At 36.8% G+C, this 17,047-nt stretch overlaps 2 protein-coding genes across 21 annotated transcripts in view; one reads left to right on the top strand and one right to left on the bottom strand.

Annotated features, from left to right (window-relative positions):
• The window catches only part of mtss1lb (MTSS I-BAR domain containing 2b), a 196,998-nt gene extending 193,786 nt beyond the window's left edge, over window positions 1-3,212 (top strand). For all 19 annotated transcript variants that reach the window (XM_073907297.1, XM_073907292.1, XM_073907285.1 and 16 more), the window contains 2 exons: window positions 2,078-2,243; window positions 2,339-3,212. In XM_073907297.1, the coding sequence (XP_073763398.1) occupies window positions 2,078-2,243; window positions 2,339-3,117 (945 nt within the window). In that variant the 3' untranslated portion in view covers window positions 3,118-3,212. The remainder of the gene's footprint in view (window positions 1-2,077; window positions 2,244-2,338) is intronic.
• acana (aggrecan a) overlaps window positions 1-17,047 on the bottom strand; it is a 904,300-nt gene that overhangs the window by 745,883 nt on the left and 141,370 nt on the right. The gene's annotated exons all lie outside the window — the stretch shown is intronic.

Genomic DNA, 17,047 nt, shown 5'->3' with positions numbered 1-17,047 from the left:
CTTAATTGCTGCTAATACTCCAAATATATTTTTATACTACTTTTTTATGTTACTTTTTAGAAATGTTACAATTCTACTCTGCTCAGTTGGGTGGAAAAATGTAACAAAGCATGTTTTTTTTAATAAATTTACAACATATTTATAAGCCAATTTCATTGAAAATTGGGAAGATGTTTGCCGCATGTTATTAGCAACTTAAATTTTGAAAACATGCAATACATTAGATTTAATGTTATTATAGTCTAATATACAAGGTAGATGAAAACAAGAAAACAATTTGCTAATATTTTCAGAAAAAAAGGTGTAGCACCTTCAGCACCAGTGAGCTTTCATTTTAAACTCTCTTAAATGTAGAAACACTAAATGCCAGGAAAGATCTTTACCCTCTTCAGTGTTGAACTGATGAGCATTTCCAGTTGCACTGTTGAACCGATTGCCCATTGAGATTCTCCACATTATCCTCTCCTCTAATATGTTTGTCTTTCAAGGACGACCAGCATTTTTGTGGACTTGAATTAGACACATTTTAAAACAAAAATCAGTATCATAGAAAGAATAGATTAAAGCAGCACTTCTCTTGCTGTGATTGAAAAAATCCTGCTTTGTCCTTCATCTGAACAACCTAATGTTATACTGTTCTGGATTTATTTTGGAATAGTTCACCATCTTGCAAAGAAAACTGTAAATTTATACTGCTAGTTGAATAGGGTTCAGAAGATAATTAAGAAAATTGCCACCAGGTGGCAGATTAACTCCAATATTTTGCCCTGCTCACACTGTGATTTCAGCCATGATTTGGTCATCTGAGACAAACTTGGGAAATGTTAAAAGATTTTTGTAATCATAAGCAAAAATCTGTGGTCTTTGATTATTAGTTTGGCCACTTAATTACTTTTGTGATCATATTTCCCCTCTGATGAAGTTTTGGGTACAATCGTTTATGATTAAATAAAAAGCTGCAAGTGTGCTGAGCTTTAAAGTCTTCTGAAATTGTTCTCTAATTTTAATTATTGTTCATTTTTCAAATTTCTCATTTAAATATTTTTAATGTGCTTCAGATAATACAGCATGTAACTCATAAAATGTGCTTAAAAATTATCTTTTAATATTCCTTATGGTGACTTGAAGTCAAATTTGGCACTCATATTGGTTATTGGATTTACATTCGTCACAGCTGATGTTACTCTGCAGAAGAGTGTCTGACACTGTCAGAACTTCATGGGAAGGAAAATCTGATCACAGCAGCCATTGGGCAGCTGTTGGTGAACACGTCAAATCAATGATATAACATCACAGGTTTTAGATTAGAATTTCATGAATCTTTTAGGAGTTCCCAAATTTGTCTCAGACGATCATACTGTGTCTAAAATGGCCTGGTGCAGCCTTTGTGTGGTCGCATACCCCTCACTGTGGCTAACACGCAACAAAAAATTTAACTAAACGTCACTATAACGCGTAGTTCAAGCTCTTGATTGGTTGGCTTGGTAGCTGTGACAAGTGTGGGCGATGCTGAGAGCCACAAGCCCGATGGAGCGAGTGTTTACAAGTGTGGAGTCCCATGAAGGAGCTCCATGTGGAAACTTTTGTTTTTTGTTTACCTCAAGATTAAAGTTGTTGGACATCTGCCAGCTCCCACCTCTGAATGAGCGAGTTTTAGCTCAATCGCTCATCATCCTCAAGCTTAGATCAGACCTGATAAATTCCTGATTTATCAGGGGCTGCCTCAGTGGAATAAATTTCCAATTACTTTGCCATACTGTATGTTTAGGCCGCAGATGACCTTCCAGGCACAACCCAGCACTGAGAAACACCCATAAACTCTCTCATTCACACACACACTCACATTACGGCTAATTTAGTTTATCCAGGTAACCTACCGCATGTCTTTGAACTGTGGAGGAAACCAGTGCACCTAGAGAGCACCTTGCTGTCGAATACCCCTGTACATCACATTCTATAACACCATTCTTTACTTACCAGCTCTGAGTTTTACTTTTGTTACTTCATCAATTTTAGACCCCGTGTGGCTGTCCCAATACACGTTGTAACTGTATGTGTGTTTTGTGTGATTGTTCAGCACGGTGAGGAGGTCTCTCCAGCTGCGAGTGATCTGGCCATGGTGCTCACTCGAGGCCTCAGCATGGAGCAGCAGAAGAGCAGCCGCGACTCCCTTCAGTACTCCAGTGGATACAGCACTCAGACAACTACCCCATCCTGCTCAGAAGACACCATCCCTTCACAGGGTAACACACACATCCTCCTGTACTAGCAACTCACATCTATATGAGCCTAAAAACAAGTTATGAGACATAATAAGTGGGATTTTCTTTCTTGCCAGGCTCCGATTACGACGGTTACTCAGTGAATGGAGACACTGAGGCCGATGGTCAGGCTGAATTTGATAAATCCTCCACGATTCCCCGCCACAGTAATATCGCCCAGAATTACCGTCGCATGATACAGACTAAGCGTCCTGCCAGCACAGCAGGTCTGCCAAGCGGAGTGGGAGCTCTGGGCGGACCACCTGGTGGAGGGGGTGGTATCCCCGGTACGGCCACTATCCGCCGAACACCATCTACAAAGCCCGGGGTGAGACGCACCCTTTCCAATGCTGGGCCTATTCCTATACGCCCACCCATCGTGCCAGTCAAGACCCCCACTGTGCCTGACTCACCCGGCGGGTCCACTGGTCCTCCCGCTCGTGTGGGCAGCGAAGAATGTGTCTTTTATGTGCCCGATGACGCCTCCCCAGGAGCTCTGGAGTACGTGAAGGCCTCTCCGAAGAGGCTGAGCCTGCCGAACACCGCCTGGGGTTCAGGTGGCGTAGGTGGCTTGGAAATGAGTGTATATGGGCAGCCAGGCGAAGAAGATCACCTGCTGGCCGCCAATCGCCACAGTCTGGTGGAGAAGATTGGGGAGCTGGTGGCCAGTGCTCACGCCTTAGGTGAGGGCCAGTTCCCTTTCCCCTCACTTCCGAACCAGCCACCGCCAGGCCCGGAAGCTCAAGTTGACCCCGAAGCGGCCCAGGAGGAAGGGGACATGCTGAAGTCTATCCGTCGAGGGGTGCGCCTGCGCAAAACCGTCTCCAACGACCGCTCTGCACCCCGGATTTTGTGATGCCTCCTGGAGAGATGGGAGAATAAGAGTGAAGTAACCCAGAAAAAAAGATAAAACTTCACAATGACTCTCTTTAGAGAAGGAGCTATGAAAAAGAGGATTAAAAATTAAATGTTTAAAGTCATTATAGAAAATAATGAATAACAGTAACGAAAAAAAAAAAGTAAATGATATGTAACAGCAGGCTCAAGCCACTATAACTCTTAGCGTGTCCGAACGCATGTTTGTCTTATTAACACGCCCATCACCACGGGATAGTCGAACTGTAGTCAGACAATTAACTACTGAAAGAACAAGGGACCAGGATGTTTGGGGGATTATTTTTTGCGATCTCCTCCAGATTTCAGCATGGTCCCCCTAGAATTAAGGCCCCACCCAAATGATGGATCCCAGGAGTCAGTGCTGGAGAAGCTCATGGGGTTTGCAGGGTCTTGCCCTCCACAGTGCTCTCTCTAACCCCGCCCTCACCTCCAGAAAATCTGACATCACTTCCTGAAAGCGTAGTGGTTTGGCTGTCGTGTGTTGGTCTGCAGGCTGGAGGTGAGCAGGGCTCTGCTGCAGGTCAGCTCGTGGTTGCGTAGAGGGATGCCATGTATCTTTTATTTGTACACTTCTGTTGTCTTGTTTTATTTACGAGCAGTCGCTAAACATTTTTGTCAGGTATGTGGATTTTTGTAGAATTAGAGTGAAATATGCCATGATAATGTGGAGCAATAATGACTTTTTTCTTTAGTTTTTATTTGTTGGGGGAAGGTTTTGAAGATGTTTTTGATGTTCAGGTGTCTTTAGAGAAGCAGATGCTTTCGAAGACTTCTTGTGGCTTATTTAAAAATGGGAAATCGAGAGAAGGCAGAGCACTTTGAAGGTGTAGTTTTGACCACTAGTTGTCACTGTGGCCACACTGTGTGTGGTGAATGCTGTGAGACGCTGCGGTCATGTGTCCTGGTACATAGGGAGGTGAATGCGTATAGCAATGTCATGAAATAGGAGAAGGGATGTGAAGCAGAGATTGCGGGAAGAAGATTTTGGTAACAATTGTTCAGTTTGTTAACAATATCAGTTAATGCATGAGTGTCATGTACTAACAAAGTACAGTTTATTCAACTACATAGGTTAAATTCATTATAAAACTCATTATAAAAATTGTTTAAATTGTTGATATTTTCAGCTGTATGACCTGAAATCAGTAAATAATTTGAAAATAGACACTAGTACTTACATGAATTAACACTTCATTATGTAAACTGATTAACTAAACTCAATTAAATTAATTCAACGTAACATTAAATACATTAGTAATATTACAAAAATATTTCAATTTCATGTAAATGTTTTATTTTGCACTTTATTAAGTGTATATATATATATATATATATATATATATATATATATATATATATATATATATATAATCAAGAACAATTAAGTATATCAATGCTTTTTCTCCCATTAAAAATGACAAGTATGATTCCTAAAGCACACTAGCCACAGAAGCTGATGATGCATATTTGCCATCACAGGAATATTTATAATTTATGAATAATCTTTTATTAAATGTTGTTCATTGTTAGTGCTTGACACTTACTGCAGTAACTGTTAACAAACTGAACTTTAAGGCAAAGCATGACTGATGATCTAGAAGGGAATTTGCTGGTGCGTTATTTTTAATTTCCAGTCTGAGCTTCTATTATACTTTGAGTTATTCAGGAATGTTCTTTTACATGTCAAGCCTCAAACCACAGTCCCCTGAAATAACCTTAGGATGGGGTGGAGAGAACGAGCTAAGATGAAGGCACACACCTGGCTGCCATTTTTTGGGACATAAAAATGAACTTTGGATCTGCAGTGGGAGGAAGGGATGAATAAAGGAGGTGGAGAGAATGAACTCTGGCAAGAAAACTCATCCAGTTGTTTATGATAAAAGCATTCCACTGCCTGTTATAGATGAATATAGGAGTAAATACCTATGACACGAAAGGTCACTGGTTACCCCCGGTTCACCCGACGTGAAGAAAAAAAACCCACAATGCTCTGTGATGATACTGGATGTGGAAGTGATACTTAGGAGGTCAAAACATAGTTTTAGTCATGTAGTGTCTGTTTGTGAGTGACTTTCTGTTCTCTCAAGACTCCCTCTAACCCCTGCGGTCATAAATAGTGCTGTTGCGCCAGACACTTGCTCCTTACTCTGACTTTTGGGTTGCTTTTAAATTATTTATTTTGCATAGAGCACTCTGTTTTAGGAATGCCTGTAGCGTGTTCAAAAGGAGAAAAAAAAGTGTGTCTGCTTTGTGACAGTTTGCTCGAGTGTGCCAATCTCACCCTTAAAATAGTGCCGAATTGAGAGCAGACTGGAAGGAAAGAACAAGGTTATGGCAATTCTAAGCCCACACTGCCAGCCAATGAAGATCAAAACTTTCTATGAAGTGTGTCTGTGTATGTATAAATAAATATATATATATATATATATATATATATATATATATATATATATATATATATATATATATATATAAAGCAATATCACACGAGCAGCAGTGTAATGTGGCTGTATATTGGCACTGTTGGGAGGCGTGTGTTGGCCCGAGGCTACAGGCTGAGTGCCTTACTGTTCCACCTGTGCCGATATACAGCCACATTACAATGCTACTCGTGTGATATTGCGTTTATACAACAGTTCGACAGCATAATCATGTATCCAAAAAATAGAAAATTAAACACAGAGAGTCTCAAAAACCCTTTTGTATGAGGAACTACTTTCTTCCTCCATTCATTCACATCTGCAGCCAGAGCAGGAGTACATCACTTTAGAGCTAGTATTTGAACGATTCTCTAGCGTAATGTCTAAAGTGATGACAGAACAGGTAATTTTGCTCACATTGTAAGATTATAAGTTTGAACAGCATGAAATGCCATCAGTCTACAGAGATTTCCCAGTATTTTTTATTTTTTTTGCAATTGGGAGATCACAATATTTAACCCTAAAAAAGCCAGAGCAAAGCAAACACTACCTGTTTTTGTGGTATAAGTACAGCAATACAAAATACAAGAGAGAGAGATCGACATAGAATGTCAGTTAGCTGATTGATACGGGTTTGTTCAGCTGTAATTTGAAACTTTCTTTGAGAAAACGCTGTTTTTCTCCTCTAAGGACTTATTAAGTGGTGTCTGTTGCCATCTTGTGGCTGAACGTCAACCCTTACTTTCTTTGGTCTGCCAAGACAAGCTGATGGTGGCCAATGCACTGAGTCCGAAATTATAAATCTTTTAAAACTACAATTACATTCTCCACAAAAAAAGCCTCAAAAGTACATTGTGTTGTCCAACAGCAGCAATATTTGTCAAACTGTTGAGTGTCCTCTGCTTGTTCCTTTATGCTGTATGTAGGTGGAGTAATGCAAAAGGGTGAAGTGGCAGTACGGCATGGCTGTCAGCCAATCGGATTCAAGAACCAGACAGAACTGTTGTATATATATATATATATATATATATATATATATATATATATATATATATATATATATATATATATATATATATATATATATATATTTATTTATACAACAGTTCTGTCTGGTTCTCGAATCTGATTGGCTGATAGCGGTGATATATTTAAGTAATATCAGCACCCGTACAGCTTCTTTACCCTTTGTGTATTACTCTGCCCACATACAGCCAGCAAAAAGCAGACACAGATCTAAAGTTTAAAAGATGCTTGCCCAGCTGTTTAACTGTCAGCTTATGCTTTGAATCCAGAAGAAAGTAGTTCCACATACAAAAGGGTTTTTGAGACTCTCTGAGTTTGATTTTGTTTTTATATACATAATTATGCCGTTAAACTGTTGTATAAACGCAATATCACACTCGTAGCAGTGCGATATGGCTGTATATCAGCACTGATGGGGGTACTAAGGCCAGCCTCTCACCAGTGCCGATATACAGCCGTATCGCACTGCTACGAGTGTGATATTGCTCATACATATATACATACATACATACATACACACAAACACACACGTATTGTGCAAACAGTAAACAAATAGCTTCACTAAAAACTAAAACTTTCAGTGACGCAAGCAAATAACTAGTTCATTAACAGCAATATGATGCAGTTTGCTGGATGAAATAAAAAGAGAGAAAAAACAAACATATCAAGCGGTTACATATCTGTATATTTCATGTGAATTTTCGTAGCCTGCTTTATGTAGTGACAAATCACAAAGAAGTTTAATTTAGCAGGATGCGACAGGAAAGAAGATGGGAGTGGATAAAAAGGGAAAGAGAGAGAGAAGAATGAGATAGAGTAAGAGTGAGAAAGACAAGGCCAGTGGAGAATAATTGCTGAAGGAAACTGGTGGAGAACAAGTGGGAGGGAAAGAAAAGACACAAAAGCCTGATTGCAGGTAGTTGGCTTACTGTTTTCTCTTTATTGTAATGTCAGACTCTGCGGGTTTCGGCTCCCGAGGTCATGAAGCGAGATGACAGTTAAAAGGCCCTCTGGAGGAAACGGTGGGATAGAAAAAAAACTCAGTGTCACTCATGAGCTCAGCCTTCAGCGTCTCAATACCTGCACATTCACACAGCAGACAGACTCTTTTGGCTCTCAGGTGATCACACATACATTTCCTTTCTCTTTTTCTTTTCTTTTTTTTTTTAAGTGTTTGACATTACTCACATCATTCTCATTTGTCTCCCTTTGAATGGCTTGAAATGCTCATTACATGGCAGGCATCACTATTCAGATGTGAAAATATGATTATATTGGTTAAAATAATAGAACTAAAGTTTGTAAAGCTCAGGATTTATTCAACACGGCCTTATGGCAATTAATAACTATTACATGTTTCACTCTCAGAAATATGAACGATATCAAATCTGACACTGGGCTGGTAATTTTTTCAAAATGAAAACTTTTGTACTGCTTAGCTATAATTATGGGCCTATTATGCCCATAGTATTTTTTACAACCATAAATCGTAAACTCACTTTGACTGCTCACGATCTGCTCAACAGATCCTCTCTGGGTGAGTTGCACAAGCTGGTCATTTCTGTTTACTTGTTTGCTGTACAGCTGATCATTTACAATGTTTGCACTAAAAACACATTACAGATGTTCTGTTGTTGGATGCAACAACTAATAGATTCCATAGTTTCTTGATATTCAACCCACTCTGAACATTGTGGTTAAATTAAATTTTTGAATGAAATGCGCTGAAGAATGTTGTCTCAGAGTAATAGACCTATACCAGGGCTTCGTTCTTGGTATGTGTTTTACTCAATTAGGTGGATTTGGTTATTGATGATTTGACAGGATCCAGGATCATTTCGTTCTTCAAAACTCATCCGAGAGTTGTTGTCATAGCAAAAAAAAAAACAAGTTTGTTTAAAAACACATAAATAAAACTTATTCAATATGCACTACAAAATAAAAGTAAATACTGTGCATAATAATAGACATGTACAATGTTTGAGTTTTTTTTTATGAATAATAATTTATGCACATGATTTCACAACTAATATGATGGTTGATTCGCAAAAGTTGCAGACACTTTTATCGATATCAAAGTGCTTTTTTAGTGCAGATTTTTTTTTTAAACAGCCAGTTATTCCTTATGCAGATTAAGAAACTTGAATAGGTCTAGGGTCCTATAATTAAGAAATCCGCTCTAAATGTAAAACTAAATAAATTGCTAAATACTCCTGACGTATGAAAGTGTAAAGCCAACAAATGTCGAAAGTTATTGCGTATCATATTTAACAAAGCGTTTACTACACATTTCATGTAATTTTGCTCACAAATAATTGGATATAATAGAATATTGATCAGATGATGTCATTACGCTGCTGTGCCTTCAGCCAATCATTGCATTGGTGATCATGTTTTCGAGGATCAATAGATCTGTCCTCTGAGATCAGTTCATCCAGACATTTTAATCTGATTTGCAAACTTATTTGAAGAACTAAATTGGCCAGAGATCAGTTATCAAGATTAAAAGATCCAGGATCTGTCAAATCATCTCAGACCATTTAAGCGAGGTACGAAGAACGGACCACAGTGCGCATGCACTTCATGAGAATTGCTCTATAATAGTGCACGGCAGAGCAAAGCAATAACATGCTAGTCGATCAAGTTTTCTCCATAATATTACTAAATAAATGTATCAACTAACTGTTCAGTTGGTCTTGAAGTTTGGTGCTGTCTTACCTCTTCCTGGGTTTCTCCATCATTGGCCGCTACTGGTAATTTCGAATATTTTTGTTGGTTTTTATGTGTTCTTAGGCTACACCCTATGAAAAGGGGGCGCTGAACATTAGCTCATTTGTATTTAAACCACAGAAGCTATTCCTGCATACCGTCTAGTCCAGTTGAGCAACCAGTCTTGGGCTATAGAGTGATACCGCTGTGGCTTTGAAACAGGCATAATGTCCTCTTGAGCAGGTACCAATATTGACTTATAAGGTACAACATGTAGCTTTTGGGGGGAAAAAATACAATCCCAGTGACAGCTTTCGTATCAGTATTTTTGAGAGTGTTTGGTGAATTTGTAACACAGTATGAAGTAGTTTACAGTTTTTCTGTTTAAACTCCACTGATGGGGTGATGTTTATGTGTTTGGGATGAAAATTCATACATTTTTGGTCACACTTTTATTGTTGAATTTAAGTTACCTTACATCTACATGCCAACTAATTCTCATTAGACACACTGTTAGGTTGGTTAGTGTAAGTTGACATGTACTTGCAAAGTTTCTTATAGTCAGTTAAATGACTGTTGATAGAGCGGTATCAACGGATATTAAGCAGACAGTCTACTAATACTTAAATGCACCATCAAAATAAAGTGATACCAATTTTTTTCCTCTGAAAAAACTGCATTGTGCAATTTAAATACACAATCACCATCTTCTAAAAGTTATGTTTTCTCATTAGATCAAGTTGATTTGTTCCTAGAGCATGCTTGGATATCTTGGGAATTATCAGGGAATAAGTGGTTTGGAAATGTGAGTTTTTTTTTTTTTTTTTCTTGTAAGACATTTTATTTTAATTCTAACATCTCACAACTGTTCCCTTTTCCTTAAAAGTAATCGTTTACCACTATACCCTTAAAAGTAATCGTTTAAAAATGAATTGTATCCTTTACAGATCATCATTTTGAGGGTATTTGCCTAATGAAATGTTAGCACATAAAAAAGTGTCTTTAATTCTGCCTTTACAATTTGATGGTGAGCCAAATGGATGCCAAAAATAGAAGTGAATTGGCTGACCATTCGTACATTTAAAAACAATTGACCAAATCCCAGAGTTAGCGCACAATCAATTAGTATAATGTTGGCCTTATGCAACTTTATGCCTTTTTGACATTCACTCCCCCTAGATTAACGTTATCCTTTCCTCTGTCATTCCATTTCCCTTTTCACGTTTTGAAAATGGCTACAGACAATGTTCTTATGGTGGAGGTGACAGAGGGATGAAATTCTCCTTTGGGCATGCACATACAGTATGTGATGCATTATCCCTTTTTCTCAACCACTCATGTGCAGCTCCCCGAAAATGTCCTAAAAGACACCGGTCTCCCATTCTCGGTTCATCCATAACACGGTGATTCCCCTCACTGAAGACTCCCCTGCGCTCACAGAGGGAGGGCTTGGCAACCGGGTGTCATGGAAACTGAGTAGTGTGTCTTACGCCATTAGCCTTTTTCTTTCTTCGCCGCTCGTTCATACAGTGCCCTCCATTAATATTGGCACCCTCGGTAAATATGAGCAAAGGCAGCTGTAAAGGATGTCTTTGCTATTTAACCTTTAGATATTTTGCTCAAAAGATTTCCCTTTTTTTTCCCCTAAAACCCTTTTCAAATAGTTTGTGTTGAAGTAATGACATTAAATAGTAGTTTTGGAGACTTTATGAACCCAGCTAACTTTTCAAGGTATTTTTATTTGTGATTGTTTACTTATTGTAGAACTAGGCCAAAATAAATAGCTAGCAACAACTATATACAACCCAGGGTTTGCATTAAAGCAAAATACATAAGAAATGAAATAAAGAAAAGTCTTCATCATTGATTCTTTGAGTTTTTTGGCCACTCAGAGTGTCCTCTTAACAGTGCATTTAAACTAGATTGATTCATAACACTTCATATCAAGTGAAATTTCTTAATCAGTGCTCTGATTGTGGGCCATTTTCAGTGTTTGTGCTTTTTTATTGTAACCACTTCTATTTTGTAAAGCTCAACAACTTCTTTAATTTTATTTGTAATCAATGGCCATGTTTCCATCCACATGTATTTGGATATTTTGGAATATTATATTAAAAACTGCATAATGGAAAAGAAAGTTGCGCATAAATTTTTAAAATTGAGTAGGATAAACTTTTTTATGAACTATCAAAGACACGATCTGAGAGAATCGCATGTGAGTCACCGACACCCGTGAGACATTTGGCATGCTAAAAATATCTGGACCTGTCGGCGATTTGATGAAATGCCTTTTGATTGAAAATAACATCAGCAATTACCTACAGTCAATGAGAGAGCAGCATCCACTAGTATGGGTACCTGCAGGCCAGCAGGAGGTTGGGGGAGAAGTTAAAATGGCTTCTTCTCAGTCTATTTGGACCCAAATGGAGGAATCTTTCTCATTATGTAGTTAATAACAAAATTATTGCCAGAATACACCCCCTTGTGGCAGTCGCATAGAATTTTCAGTTTGTTGTGCAAAAGCAAGAGCCTTTATTCTCTGCTAGTTCTTCATGGTTGAATGAATGAATACTAAAACTCATAGCTTAGCACATTTTTATTGAAAATAATTGGCAACACTGCAAATAAATTCCAGCTTTTGCTTTAAAAAGTAATACAGCAATGCAAAAAAGTAATAGGTCAAAAGCCACACATATGTATATGGTAAGTATATGTATATTTTGAATTTGTCTGCAATATCTTGCAAAATTATATTTCTAGAATTATTTTCTGAGACAAAGTCTTGTGCTTTTCTCCCTCTCCTTGTTAGTGGAGAAGCAGTCTGATGACCACATGTACTGAAGGTTTCAACACCTATTTCAGTCTCTTCACATACCACTTGTCTTCAAATTGTAAAATAATAGACAGAAACGAACAGTAACGTACCCTCGGTGACGTCTACTGAAGCAAATCCTTTTTTCTTTTCGATACTTGTCACCAGTTTATCGCTGATTATTATTTTGACTTTGACTCATTGAATGGAAACTTTATTTACAAATGTTTTATGTAATATTCCCATTTTGTGCATATGTTTCATTTGCATCTTTGGATGGAAACATAGTTGATGACTCAATGCGTTTGACAGATATATTAGTTTTTTTTATTTGTAAAACTATGCCGTGCTTGCATTCTTTAAAAATATATATTTTGAGCAAAAGATCAAATCAAATATTTTTTTACAGTCTCCTATGCTCATATTTCCCAAGGGTGCCAATATTAGTGGAGGGAACAGTACAAGTAGCATCACGCACAAGCCTCATGACCCACGCCAGACTACCGTTTTTACACTTAGCCAGCATACTTTATTATGTTTCTTAATTTCATTCTTGTGTAAAAGATATAAAGTGTACATCTGTTTTTTTATTTGTTTTTTGTCCAACCTCATCCCCTCTTTCATCCTCTGACTGAAGTTGAGTAACGCTACAGGTGCTGTTGTCTCTCTGTCCTACTTCTTTCTGCTTTCTCTCTTACTCTTCTGCTTTAATTTATTGTGCTGTTTATTTTCTTCTATGGCTAATTTGCCACTGTTGCTGATAACATCATTTTCCTTTTTGGTAATATTTATCCCTTCTAATTTTTGTTAAGTTTAGTCACAGCTAATGTAACACAACACACTGTGATGATTCCAGTATTAATAAAAGTTGTACTTAAACTGTGAGGTGAAGACACATTATTTTCTGTTTGTGTACGTTTTTGTGTAGGAGGAAAAGGGAAAGAAAAATACCTGACAAAACTCTTGTCGCTTATACAGGTTTTAGGAACAACAAATAATAACTTGACTTCTAGTTGATCATTTGGTATTAGAAGTGGTTTATATGAAAGACAAAGGTCTCTAGATTACGCGTATTTTACCAAAATAAAATATAATTATGCCTTGATTTTTAATTATGTAATTAGGAGAGTAAGATCTGACTTTGCTCAGACTCTTGTCACTAAACTGAAACAATGTACAGTATAGAATATAAAGTCATGGTGCAGTAAAAAAAAAGAAAAAGTTTGACTCCCATGAGCTTGGACAACTGCATCCATACATCTCTGCAATGACTCATATCACTTATTAAAAAAATTCATCTAGAATGGCAAAGACAACATTTTTGCAGGACTCCAGGAGTTCATCAAGAGTCTTTGGATTCATCTACAATGCCTTCTTCATCTTACCACATACATGCTCAATGATGTTCATGTCTGGTGACTGGGCTGACCAATTCTGGTTTACCTTAACCTCCTTCTCAAATTCAGGGACTTTAGTTTGTGATGTAATGGCAGCACACTTCTTGATACCTCAGGCTGTTGATGTTGCTATCCACTCTGCAGACCTTTTGCATGCCCCAAACTGAATGTAACCCCAAACCATGATTTTTCCTTCACTAAACTTGACTGATTTTTATAGGTCCAATAGGTCTTCTGCAGTATTTATGATAATTGGCATTCAGTTCAACAGATGATTCATCTGAAAAAAATCTACTTTCTGCCACTTTTCCAATTGATCAACTTGAAGTCAAGTTGTTATTTTTTTGCTCTTACAACTGGGATCAACGACAAGACTTTTGTCAGATAGTGTACAGTAGTCAATATTTGAAGTGGATCAAAACCTTTTATCAAAGCTGTCCTAAAACTGTTGAACAAAACCTGCTCGTCAGCAAGACAGATTTGAAAAATTTCAAATCTGATTCACTTCAGATTTTTTGATTCACTTCAAATGTTGGCTACTGTATTTTGTATGTCAGATGGTGAATGGAATCCCATTTCTGTCACAAAACAAAAAAGAAAAAAATGCTTGGGTGAAGCATATTGGACATACTAATATAATCCTACTATTGACCACTCATGAAAATAAAGATGACTAAAGAACAATTTAGATAAATGTTTATTAAAGTGACTAATTATGTAAAGGTATCAAAATAGGTGCAGAAATATGCAGAAGGACTTTAAATTTTGCAGTAACCTGGGTCAAACGCTTGAAATGTACAGTATGCCATTACAAAATCGGCACATTTAAGGTCAGTTTTCTTTAAAAATCAGCTATCTTCACTTCCTGATTGACATACAGTATGATATAAAGTGGGTATCAGGATGTACAAGAAGTACTGCATTACATTTTTCCACACCATGTCTTTAAAATATGAACATTTATTTTCCTCCAGTATTTTCAATGAAGTTTTAGCGGTGATCCTGATGGGTGCATGCGAGTAAACGGCTTTTCATCTCGTTTTACACTTGAACAACTAATTGAATGCTGAAGTCTATTTAACTGAATATATTGTAATTATGTTACAGCATCGATACTGTAAAAGGAACCTTATAAGATTGACAAAAGTCACATTAATTGTTGACCGGAAGTTTATTGGTATGGAAAGAAACACTCGCTTTGCATATACCCTATTATGAGGTGAGAAGTCAAAGTTATGACAATTTTGTCATTATTTTCTCCCCCTGGTGTTTTTCTTATATTGTATTCCTTCTGACCACAAAAGATGGCATGTCGTAATTACCGTAATTTCAACCAGTGATATTCTATTCATAGCAGTTCATGTCCTTGGACTTATGCATTTCTATGGTAACACCATCAACGTCAACATTAAGCAGCGGTCAGATAGTTGTAATTACGAGTTATACAAGGACATGAACTCTACAGGTTGAAACCTCATAATTATGATAATTACAACATAGTGTGAATGCACCTTGTAATGACAGTGAAGATGCTGACATATCTATCAGAGAATGATCCCATGGAATGTTTGCTGGATTTAAAACATTTTGGCTTGGGGGTGGGGATAGGGTTACAAACTGAAATGTAATTATTATATTATGAAGAAAATCTTGACCTTGACTATTAGTCTTTGTGCATGACGGCACACTCATGAGTCACTCAGTGCCACTATTCCAACAATCAGTTTTGAGAAAGTGAGACAAAATTCATGTACACTGTAAAACAATCGTTGTTACCTACATTTTTTTTAAAGCTGAATCAAATTAACCTTATGAGTTCATTGAACATATATTTAACTGACTTAAACTTACAATATAAAATTAGATTAGAACATAAGTAAGAACATGATTACCTTAGTTTAAGGTGTTACAATGACCTAAAAACATTTGCAGTCAGGACTAATTGTTCATATATATATGTATATATATTTTTTACTGTGTAGGCCTATTGGACTGAACAATATTGGAAAAATTTAATTGCCATATTATTTTAGTTTTCATTTCATAAACAATTTAATAATTTAGTCGTTATTAATTTCTCAAAGTTACAAACAATACAATTTCTTAGGCCTGAATGCTTTTAAAACCCTCACACAGTCAAAGGGTTTAAAAAACACTCACAAAATAATCAATTAATCCACAAAACAACATTATACGATATGATACATATGATACACAACGATTTATTGTGCAACCCTACTATATTCTATAAGGTACATGTACCTGTAAAAACAACCACATTCATCTACCAGCAGTCATTTGAACTGCTTTTATTGGAATGTATAGCAATCATTTTAATATTTGATTAATCTTAACTTAATTAAATGTTGAACTTGTGTTTTGTTTTACCTGAGTGAGAGAGACTGAGCATAAGCATTTCACAAACACACAGTGCTGCACAAATACAAACAGTCAAGGTCACGTAATCTGGTAATTCACAGGTGGGCTTTATTAAAGATTATACTTGATTTTAAGCATAAATCAAGCTAATACGCATAAGGTTCAATGTTTAAACATGAAAAGCCTAAAAACACACAAATGCAAAACAGAAGTTTTAGTTTTGTTGCATGCAGCTTAAAGGAGCACAATCACACCAAGTAAAAACATGATCAAATTGATAAACGCTGCCATTTTGAGAGTGCAAGGTTTAGTTTATGAGTTCATTGTACTCATATTATATTAGACTGACTTAAAACAGCTTGTGTACCTTGTAAAATTAAGTTATAACATGATTAACTCAGTTTAAGAAGTTACAATGACCTAAAAATATTTGCTGTCAGGACTAATTGATCATATCATGTTTTACAGTGTAGGCCTAGGGCTGGAAAAATCTAACATAGCACCCTTTTTTAGTCTAAGTTTTATAAACAATGCAATAAAATTAGTCATTATTATTTTGTCAGAGTTACAAACGGTACAATTCTTATTCCTGAATGCTTTTCAAACCCTCACACAGTCAAAGGCCTCAAAAAAAAAAAAAACACTCACAAAATAATTAATTATAATCCAGAATCAACATTGCGTAAACAATGCACAATGATATATTGTGCACCCCTAGCCTACTATATTCACTAAGGTAGCCTACATTTACCTGTGAAATACCACATAGATCTACCAGCCATCATTTGAACTGCTTTTATTGGAATGTATCATTTTAATAATTGATTAATCTTGTCTTAATAAATGTTGAACTTGTGTGTTTTTACCTGAGTGAGAGAGACTGAGCTGAACTAATTAAGTATTTCATGAACACACAGTGCTGAACAAAGACAAACAGTCAAGGTCACATAATCTGGTAATTCACAAGTGGCCTTTATTAAAGATTATGCTTGTTTTTAAGCATAAAATAAATAAGCTAGTGTTATTATTCATAAGGTTTAAACATGAAAAGAGCTTAAAGGAGCACAAGCACAGCAGGTAAAAACACGATCACACTGATAAACGCTGCCATTTTGGGAAGGCAGTGTTTATTTTAGACGTCAGGGG

The sequence above is a fragment of the Danio rerio genome, chromosome 7 (genome assembly GCF_049306965.1).
Source record: "Danio rerio strain Tuebingen ecotype United States chromosome 7, GRCz12tu, whole genome shotgun sequence".
Lineage (NCBI taxonomy): Eukaryota > Metazoa > Chordata > Actinopteri > Cypriniformes > Danionidae > Danio > Danio rerio.
The sequence above is the reverse complement of the archived record's forward strand: the minus strand, read 5'-3'. Positions and strand labels throughout refer to the sequence as shown.